A 10,560-nucleotide genomic window follows, 5' to 3' on the forward strand; every position below is an offset into this window, starting at 1 on the left:
GTATGTGGCTGTTAATATATGCAGTGGATGCATGTCTGTAAGTGTGCGATCTTCTTGTCTTTATGTTTATTGAGCTGGTGTTTATATCTGTTGCTACATGAAATCTGTATAATATCCGACTCATGACCCCTCTGTTACCATCATATACTGCACAGGAAATGACATCTTATGGACATATATAGATTATATGAGATGTTTGGTTTTAGAATGGAGATCAAAGATGGATGCATGTTAGTTTATTCTCTGCTCTTTAAATCTGAAGGTACGGTCACATTGTGGGGTCAGGGTCTTGTTTTCCCTCTGCGGTCTTGTATCCTCAGACTAAGAGGTCTTTCTATGTTAGTTTGTATACTTTTATATAAAGGACAAAGTGTAAATAAAAACGTTAAATAGAATGTATGTGTAGGGTGTACTGCTGTCACATTAGTTCATACTGATATTTTAAGGAAATAAACATTTTGTGTTTGCACATATTGCCTTGTCCTATCAAATAATTTGTTAAGATTAATTTGTTTTGAATTTAGATGAATATTAACCCCTTGTGTTTTATAACTTTTCTTATTCGTAATATGAAAAGGAAACAGATTAAATTAAAATAATGTTATTTTTTGCTATACAGCACTGAGGTGTATACATTAAAATGTAAATATGAGGCTTAAATGGGCAGTTTTGTTATGGTAAACAATTTCGTGGAGAACAGCGCCATCTTTCGTCTGATAATTAAAATTGCGTCTGACATAAACGGTTTATTTTTTTGCAAGGAAAACATGGATATAAATGTGAATTAAATAAAGTACACACATAGAACCCTGCTCAAAAACAAAATGGTTCCCATTAGAAATGCCATTATTATTAAACATAACCTGCATTAAAACCATTACAGAAAGACACACAGAGACTATCATAGTTTCAATTAAAACAAATGCAATTCCTTTTATAACAAACACGTCTATTGCGTTTTATTCAGCAGAGATAAAACATGACGTATCGCCACATTAGAGAAAAAAATACAGTCTTAACAGAAAAAAATAAAGCAAACATATCCGCGTGTTGCGTTCGCTCGTGACGTGGCTGCACTAGACGCGTGCACACCCGCTCTCGTGGGGCGCCGCTATTGGATGCGCGCAGTCTACTCATGTCGAACTTGGAGGCACAGGTGCCAAACCGAAACTGACCGCATGTAAATATAATTCACAAACCTTCAAGACTAAGCTTTCCCCATGCATAACAATCTTAGTTTTGAGTGAGTTCTTCCTCTAACCACATTAAACAATTACTCTAACGGTTGTGAATTCAGAGGATAAAGTTTACTTTAAAAAACTATCTTCTTTGGCAAAAGGTAAGATCTATTTAAATGTGCATTTGAATGAGTCAATAATAATTTTCCAGAATTGCAGAAATATTTTCAACATGACTAGATCCCCATAGCTTAGATGGTTTATTAGCTTTGTAGTAGCTTAAGTTATACACAACTTTTAATAACCTCTTACCTGCGAGGGTTTTGCTGGATATGTGACATGAATGTACGATGTATGCTTGTTATTGGGCAGGTAAAGTGATGCCTCAAATCACAGCACGTGTCATTATACAGTTGACACTTCTTCTGTCAGCTTTACCAGCGCAGTATCTCATTTCCAAATGGACAGGCGGCACTGCTGTACAACGTCACCTCGCTACTCAGAGGTAAATACACGCACATGTTTCGTTGAGATTCCCATATTTTTGTGCAACTGCCTCTAACAAAAATAACGAAAATAAAAGTATTATTTTTACAATTTTGTAATGAAAAGTTTAAAGGTGCTTGATAACGAGATTTTTGGCGGTTATATGCAGCAGTGAGAAATCACTTGGGTGAGAAATACTACATTACTTAGGCTAAGCCATTTATACCAGGTCTTAGAACTTTCCCAGTAATGACCTCTTGAGGTCATAACGAGCACCAGTTATGATGTCATAATAAGTCCTAGTGACAAAGTCACAATAAGTGCCAGTGATGTTGTCATAATGAGTGCCAGTGATGATGTCACAACGAGTGCCAGTGGTGCTGTCATAATGAGTGCCAGTGACGAAGTCACAATGTGTCCCAGTGGCGAAATCAGAATGATTGGCAGTGACGAAGTCACAATAGGCTTGTTTGAGATGAGCAAATTCTGCGCAGAATCGATCACCGGTGATTGCCGCGAGATGCATGCCAGTAAGAAAAGTGTCCGAGTTACGTCCGACTTGCTCTGATGTCACGCTGACGTGTGCCAAAAACTTCTCAAGATGGCGAGGCGGGCTTGTCGGATTCTGCAGTTGGGCGCAGTTGCTCTCCACCGACAGCGTTGACGAAAAGCACGATGGGAAAAGACTTGCTGATGACACAACTTAATGCTTATTCGTTATGGTGACCATACGTGACATTCTTCCCGGACGCATCCTGTCCAGGATTTTGTGTTCGTCTTCCGGAAGTCATATTTGTCGACCGCATACGTCATAGAGGATTATTATTATTATTACAGAAAAGCAACCGTTACATTTTAAGGTAAGAATGAAACTACGATTGTATATCTTATGTTTTTAACTGAATGGCGTATGCGGTCAACAAATACGACTTCCGGAAGACGCACCAAAATCCTGGACGGGATGCGTCCGGGAAGAATGGCACGTATGGTCACCCTATCATTCATCCAGGGATGTCAGCTGATCACTTCTCAATCCTAAAAACTGTAGTAGTTTTTATATTTTTTCAAATTTTTTATGAATTCCTTTAAACTTTTGTATTGCCCTACTGAAAAATCCAGCAAAGACCAGCAAAAGCTGGTAGCTGGTTTTAGCTGGTTTAAGGTGGCAGTAGCTGGTCTAAGCTGGTCCTCCCAGCCTGGCAAAGCTGGTCAAGCTGGTGAGTCAAACACAATTTCTTCCATTGCTGACGTTTGCAGTCCCCAACACAGCGAGATTCATGAAGCATCCGGCTTGCCTGCACTTTTTTCACTCCTCCCCTGACTGCAGCCACTACTCTCGCCTATATTTCAGGCGAGGCAAGGCGCATCTCAAACAAGCCTAAGCACCAGTGATGATGTCATAATGAGTGCAGTGACGATGTCATATTGAGCACCAGTGATGATGTCATAATGAGCGCCATTGACATTGTCAAAGTATGTAAATCCCGTCTGGGAAACTCAACCCTGCTCCTGGAGAGCTACCGTCCTGTAGACTTCAGTTGCAACCCTGCTCCAGCACCTGTCTGTAATGATCAAGCAACCCTGAACACTTTGATTAGCCAGTTTAGCTGTGTTTGACTTGGGTTGGAGCTAAAGTCTGCAGAATGGTACCTGTCCAAGAGCAGTGTCAGAGACCCTGACCCCTTGTATATACATTAGCTTTCATGATAGCTAGCACTTCCATCCATATAATACAAACATAGAGGTTACATTACTAACAAACGTGAATTTAAATTCAACGTGATTACCTTTTTAAGGAAAAAAATTGTTTGGTAAAATAAAAGTAAATAATATTTAATAATATGTTCAGCTCCCTATATCGGTTTGGTTTAAGTGTTATGCATTGTATCAGTATCAACGTCTTTCATAAAATGTGAATAAGAGGGCTTTTTTGGTACTTCCACCCCTGGATGCATATATCTGGCATGCTTTTGTGTTTAAATGTTATAGCATGTCACACTGTATGACACTTCACTTTAAACTAACCATTGTTATCCTTCCTGGAATTATTCCTTTGATCCTTATTTAGAATTCTAGACATGTGGAAGTTCATAAGAAAATCCTACTTAAACACAACTGCTTGGGTTGACTGGATAAGTTCCTGGATTCCTAAACTACCGTGAGTCTGCCCAAAGTTCCATTTTGCAGTCATTCTGCATCATTCAGACACTGAAGTATGATGTCATGTCACACTACAGATCCTTTGGAGAGGAGGAAGATCCACGGCAAGCAATGGAAGACGCACTCAAGATTGAGCTGTTAATGCATGACAATGAGCATGGGTACTTTGCAGGTAATATGTTTACTAAATCCTCTTACAGTCGCCATTTATTAATCTGAGGCATTTTAATAGAATAGAGTTTAGAAATGTTAGTACAAAGAAATAACAATCATTTTGTTTTGCAAAACATATGTGTGGTTAGTTTCAAAGGAGGCGCGAAGTCCCAGGCCATCATACGTGCTTCACCGTGTGGGTGAAGTTGTCATGGAAACACAGAATAACATGGTAGGGGTGATAGTGGGCTGGGATGCAGGACTCCAAGCTCCTCCAGAGTGGATCAAAAGAAAGAAATACACAGACTTAGAGGTCTGTAAAATACATAGTATTAATGGATCATAAAGGGGGAAAAGTTTGTTTTAAACTTTGATTATTTGTGTGTGTGTGTGTGTAGTTAAAGAGGGCCTTGGACACTCCTCATTACAGAATAATTTTCAGTGGACCAGATTCCTCATCAATACTGATCGGATACATTCCCCAGTATAATGTGAAGCTCCTTCAAGGTTTTAAGGTGAAATCATTTATTACTAATAATTGCGTTCTTTATATTTATTTGTAGTTATTAATTATATTTGTGTCTGTTTATGTCACAGCCGGACATACCTACTCTAGAACAATATTTTTCACACTTTAATGGGGAAAGGTTTGTGATGGAGGAATGGTTAGGAGAAATATACCCTCATGACTGAATGTGCAACTCGGCTTTAAAAACTTTTGGACTTGGACATAAACTTGGACAATAACAAGGACATAAACTCTTCCGAGCTCCCTACTTTTACCATATTTTAAGTTTATGTAGCATATGTATTTCTGTTATTATATTTTCTTCTGGAATATCTGTTATGAATTCTAGGAGCAGTACCAAAAATAAGAAAATGCATTTTTTATTATTGCTGTCATTTTTAATTCGGCAAGGAATATGTAGTGTATAATCTTAACTATTTGTGCTGTTATATCAGTACAAAAATTATAGAAACTATATTAAGTGTTTTTAATTATCAAAATACAATCAGGATTTCACAATTAATAAGATATAGCCTATTTATTTAAATAAATAAGCACAGCAGAATGATGATTTCTGTGCTGTTTATTGTGTAAAACAACAGTATTGCTAAGGTGATAAACAGTGTTCAAAATAAAGCTAAAAACACAGACATGGTTTCTTGTTGGAGTCAAATTCATTTTAAATAGTCTGTTTTTCTGTTGAGGTCCCATAATGCATTGGGAAGCGCCAAATAAAGTGACGTTAGACGGTGCTGCTCATGTACACAAACTGAAATTTCCTTACATTAATAATGCATTGCGAAGCGACAAATAAAGTGATGTTAGACGGTGCTGCACATCTACACAAACTGAAATTTCCTTACATTAAATTTATGTGAGAGTGAAGCAGGAAGGCGAGAGGAGTTCCAGGCGAGTTACGCACGCGACCGTCACGTGTACAGGTGGAGGTAAGTGGCGTGTTTTGTTTTGGAAGCGACAGAGTTGTGGTATTTTTCCTGTCAGCCACATGCGTGATATTTGTTACTTTCAGTCTGTTGTTTAGTTGTAGGTGGCTGTGAATAGGCTTGTTTGTGACGCTGTGGCATTCAGTTGGGTTTCCTTAAAGCATTATGACGTCGTTCAACTTTTATTATTACCATCACACTTTAGAATAAAGTTAATTATCTGAGATTTGAAACGAAGTTTGAGTTTTATATCATATACTATATCATAACTTTTAGGACATTTTGAAAAGAATGCAATATAATATACATATTAACTTACATATACATACACTATATTATCATTGGTGTATAGACCTTACTTAATGAACTGTAGGGATGGTCGCTTTCGAAGCTTGCTTCATGAGGCGAAACTTTTACGAATCTTTTGTTTCGAATGAGCGTGTTTCAAACTTGCTAAGTCACGTGATTTTAGCAAACGAGGCTTCATTACGTCATAACTGTTTTGAAACGTTTCGAAAATCTGATGGTTCACCACTAGGGGGAGTTCACAAATGACCCGTGTCTAATATGGTTAGGTAAACTCGGGTCAGTTTTATTATGCAAATTCGTAAAACATGAATCCCTCTGATTAATAGCAATACATTTTGTTTATAGACAGATTTATTGACAAAAATTTGCATAATTAAAAGGGGAGTTAGTATTAATGATTTGTTTGCCATAAATAAAACTAAAAACACATAACACTAGGGCTACACGATAAATAGGGTGGCCATTCGTGCCAGTTCCGCCGGACACGTCCCAAACATGTTTTCGGGTTCGTTCTCCGGAAGTTGCGTTGGTCGACCGCATACGTCATCGAGGTTCTCACATTTCAGTTAAAATACATTAGAAAATTAATAATAATTTCTTTTAAGACATACAATCATTGTAGTTTCATTCTTACCTTGAAATGTAACGGTTGCTTGTCTGAAATTAAACCCGAAATATTAAACCTTGATGACGTATGCGGTCGACCAACGCGACTTCCGGAGAACAAACCCGAAAACATGTTCGGGACATGTCCGGCGGAACTGGCACGAATGGCCACCCTAACGATACATCGCATGTGATTGTCACAGAGCTGTAGTTCACTGACAATCGGGGCAATTTCGCATTAATATGCGAATATTATGTATGCGATATGGCCCAGCTTGTCAGGGAACTACGGCTCTGTGCAGTTAATGGCGCTCCATCTGAAAGCAGCTGATGGCGATTTAATACTAATCAAGGAACCGGCATTACTGACGAGATGCGCGTGATATCGCATGCGATTTATCGTGCAGCCCTACATAACACACTTTTAATTATGTCTTAATTAAATTAAACAATTCTTCACTGCGGGTCCCCTTTCAAGGATGTCGCCATTTCTTGCTGCCATGTTTCTACAGTACCCCTAAACGTACAAACTGTTCTATAGAGTGCATTTTGTCACTATGTTGTCTCAGACGAGGACATATTTGTCCTGTGGCGGCTTCCGTAACTGCGCTTCGAAATGGAGGGATGAGCTGTGGACTGAGACGTTGGTTGCAATTCACAGTCTAACCACTAGATGCTGCTAAAAATTTACACAGTGGACCTTTAAAGGGGACATTTCACAAGACTTTTTTAAAATGTAAAATATATATTTGGTGTCCCCATAGTACATATGTGAAATTTTAGTTCAATATATCATATAGATAATTTATTAAAGCAAAATTGCCACTGTGTAGGTGTGCGCAAAAATGTGCCGTTTTTGGGTGTGTCCTTTAAAATGCAAATAAGTTGATCTCTGCTCTAAATGGCAGTGTCTTTGTTGGATAGTGCAGATTAAGGGGTGTTATTATCCTCTTCTGACATCACAAGGGGAGCCAAATTTCAATGAGCTATTTCTTCACACGCGTGCAGAGAATGGTTTACCAAAACTAAGTGACTGGGTTGATCTTGTTTACATTTTCTAGAGGGGATCGCACACCGGCCGCACAGCTCAGCGTCGCGCCGATTTAAAAAAAATCTAACACATTGTTTTCTATGAGTATACGCACACCGGCGCCGCCCAGCTGTGACTCAGGAAGTTGCTCAAATCCCTATCGCGCCACTCACATAGTTTAACATTAAATAACATCATATTTGTCCCAAATCATTAAGGATTAACATTGGCTGCTAACGTATATTTTGCATTTTGAAGTAGCCGCTACCTGACGAAGCTTGCGCTATTTAATGTGCACTTCCGGTTTACAATACTTCCGAGTTGTCCTAGACGCGACTTGACGCAACGCTGAGCTGCGCGGCTGGTGCGCGACCCCCGTAAATCAGATTTTCATGTTAAGTCAGATTTTCATGATATGCCCCCTTTAAGATAAGAACGTTTGGAGGTTGGCTCTTGTGTTTGATATGTCACAGTTGATTAATTGTTGTTTTCCATTTAAATAAACTCTCACTCTTTGTCTTTGCCACCTGAATCCAAGTTCGACTCAGAGCTCTGAGACCTCAAACAGAATACTCTAGTTTATTTAGACATTCACAAAGCATCTCACAAAAAATAAAACATTTTTCTAAATAAAACTTCACAGTTTCCTCCTGTTTTTGTATTTTGGTCGTAATTCAAAAGTCACAAACACACGTGAGGAGGCAGAGACCACTGTGGCTCCAGCTTTCTGATGTAGTGTTTGAGGAGTCCCAGTAATATCATTTTGGCCGTTTGTCCATTCTCGTGATTCCTCCTCACGTAAAAGCAGTGGGCGTCCCAAAGCTTGTCCCAGAATGCAACACGCCTCGCTGGCTTTGAGTCGAGCATTATCCACAGCTTCCAAACACACTCGCCGCCTGCAGAAATTACAGCAGAAAAATACATGCCATAAGTCATCATTACAGGTCTATGCATACATTTGCACAATAACAAAGCTAAATGTTCAGGCATAAAGTGAGGTTCTGTATAAAAATTGACATAACAGTGAAAGACACTAAAAATTAAAATGTTATCCTACATGTATACAACCACTAATGCGTTTGCTATATTAAACTTACCTTAACAGATTGAGGCTTTCAGCGCTGTGTGTGTAGTGGGGGTTACCAACACACACACTTTTGTCAAGTTTTTCAATTAAAACGGAGCGTACACACTGCATCGTCTCAAAGTTTGAAAACACCACATGCACCTGCACAGAAAAGATACAAATAAGCAAAAATACAAAATAAAGTGCCTAATGTAACATTAATGTAATTATTTATGAAATGGTTTCTATTTTGTAATGAAAAAAAATTGTCCATCCCACCTCAGCCTGCATGTGGAAGAGCTCTTCCTCTCTTTCCAAATGCTTGGCTACAGTGATGTTTTCTTTCTGTTTATAAAAAAAATGTTGAATTGCATGTTCTCACAAATGAAACACATTTCCCACATTTAAAATAATGTAGTATACAAGTAATTAAAAAAAAAGTATATATAGAATAAGTAAACTATAGTAAATTAATAAATGATAGTAAATAACATATACTTTAAGATATGCTATAGTAAAGTTCAAAAACACTACAGTATCTAGGAATTTTACCACAGTTTACTATAGTAAATACTATCGTATACAACAGTTTTTTTTCTCCATTCTTAAATTTAGTTGCAGCCAGCTACCCTTAGATCAGTGGTTCGCCTTTTGTAGGGTGCATCCCTTTGCACCCCCAAAGAAAATTCATGAAAAAACAATCTCAAACTTTGAATTTATTTTAAACAAAACATAAAAATTGTGTAGCACTGTTGGTTAGTAGCCTACTTTTTCTGAGGTTTACACATAAGTTACACAAAAGTTGATGTATTTTATAAAATGTTAAAAAATAAGGGGCTCCTAGTTTTAGAATCACTCCTTTAGATAAATAACAATGGATTTAAGAAAGACCATCATGCAGAAAAGTTAGCTACACTCATACAGACACAACCTTTCTTTACCCATATCAGTTTAAAGATTAAAAAATGTATTTGCACCTTAACATCATTTTGTCTAAGTGTTTGCAGTATGTAATCCAGTCTTCGGGTAACGCTATTAGTCACGTCGTTAACATTTTCTTTACTGTTCCTGACTGTGATGGTAACGGTAGCCCGATCCGGTATACAGGATAACTCTGCACAGCCCGTGACCTCCACTACTCTTGCGTTACTTTGAGGGTGCAGAGTGTTTTGCTTGCCGGTACGATGAAATACCGATTCGTTTTCGTCTTTGTAGACATCTTCAGCAGTCGGTAAAAGTGTAGCAAAGACACGAGACGGGCTGTGCGCCATTTTAGTAAACCACCGAGACGCTATGGTAACGTGCGCAGTGCATGTCGGGAAATGCTGTTGCAGCAGCCTTAACGTCGCACATGAAAGACCTTTATTCAATAAAAAACTTCGTGTTTTTTAACTTAACTCAGAGGCACATTTTTAACTACTAACTTCATTTTTTTTTTAACGTAGATTAACGTGCAAAAGAACAAGGAAATATACCTGAAATGGCAAAAATAAGAAATACTTTAGAGCGGTTTGACTAAAGGAATAAAAGGATAGATAAAATATAATAGAAAAACAATTGATCAAAACAATATAATAATAACAGACAGATATAAAATAAAATACCTGAATATTACATCTATTTTGTTGAATTTATAATATTTTTTTAATGTTACAATTATTGTAAAACCATAGTGTAAAACAGCTTTGATTTAAAAAGGCTACCAAAAACTTTGTGACAGAAGAGGGCAGCAGAGATCAACTCACTGTAAATGATAGAGTCAGGTATTGCAAGGGCACTTTATTCATAGACAGGTTATTTATTGACAACATACGTCAGTAGACCCAAGCAAATTATCTCCAGAAAGTCCAATTTTGTTACATAAAGGATTTTTCTTAATAATTTAATACCCTAATCAGTTGTCCGACATGTAAATTGCGACTTAAGTTAACAAACACTAATTAAAAAATATATATTTAGCATAAAAGGCATGCACAAACATTAAATTGTCGACAAAGATCGTAGAACCGCTGCCGCTGACGTCACAGTTATGATGTCAGCCGTCAGTGTAGGCTTGTAAGAAACAAACATTTAACTTTAAACATGACCACGTCAAGTCCAAGTAAAAGGCTATGCGTTTT

The 10,560-nt window shown here is 37.7% G+C and overlaps 2 protein-coding genes across 2 annotated transcripts; one reads left to right on the forward strand and one right to left on the reverse strand.

Moving 5' to 3' along the window:
- The first annotated feature begins 1,138 nt into the window (after positions 1–1,138).
- On the forward strand, positions 1,139–5,140 carry LOC135776040 (uncharacterized). Its single transcript, XM_065286661.2, has 7 exons — positions 1,139–1,339; positions 1,551–1,683; positions 3,733–3,822; positions 3,902–3,996; positions 4,127–4,290; positions 4,376–4,492; positions 4,575–5,140. Exons 2-7 carry the CDS (start codon positions 1,559–1,561, stop codon positions 4,668–4,670), a joined length of 687 nt encoding a protein of 228 aa, XP_065142733.1. The 5' UTR covers positions 1,139–1,339; positions 1,551–1,558; the 3' UTR covers positions 4,671–5,140.
- Positions 5,141–7,779: 2,639 nt separating this feature from the next.
- Positions 7,780–9,734, reverse strand: irak1bp1 (interleukin-1 receptor-associated kinase 1 binding protein 1). Its single transcript, XM_065286662.1, has 4 exons — positions 9,418–9,734; positions 8,720–8,785; positions 8,472–8,602; positions 7,780–8,270 (listed from the first exon to the last, which is right to left on the reverse strand). The coding sequence occupies exons 1-4, from the start codon at positions 9,709–9,711 to the stop codon at positions 8,012–8,014; spliced, it is 750 nt and encodes a 249-aa protein (XP_065142734.1). The 5' UTR covers positions 9,712–9,734; the 3' UTR covers positions 7,780–8,011.
- Positions 9,735–10,560: the final 826 nt, after the last annotated feature.

Source organism: Paramisgurnus dabryanus, chromosome 21 (assembly GCF_030506205.2).
Source record: "Paramisgurnus dabryanus chromosome 21, PD_genome_1.1, whole genome shotgun sequence".
Lineage (NCBI taxonomy): Eukaryota > Metazoa > Chordata > Actinopteri > Cypriniformes > Cobitidae > Paramisgurnus > Paramisgurnus dabryanus.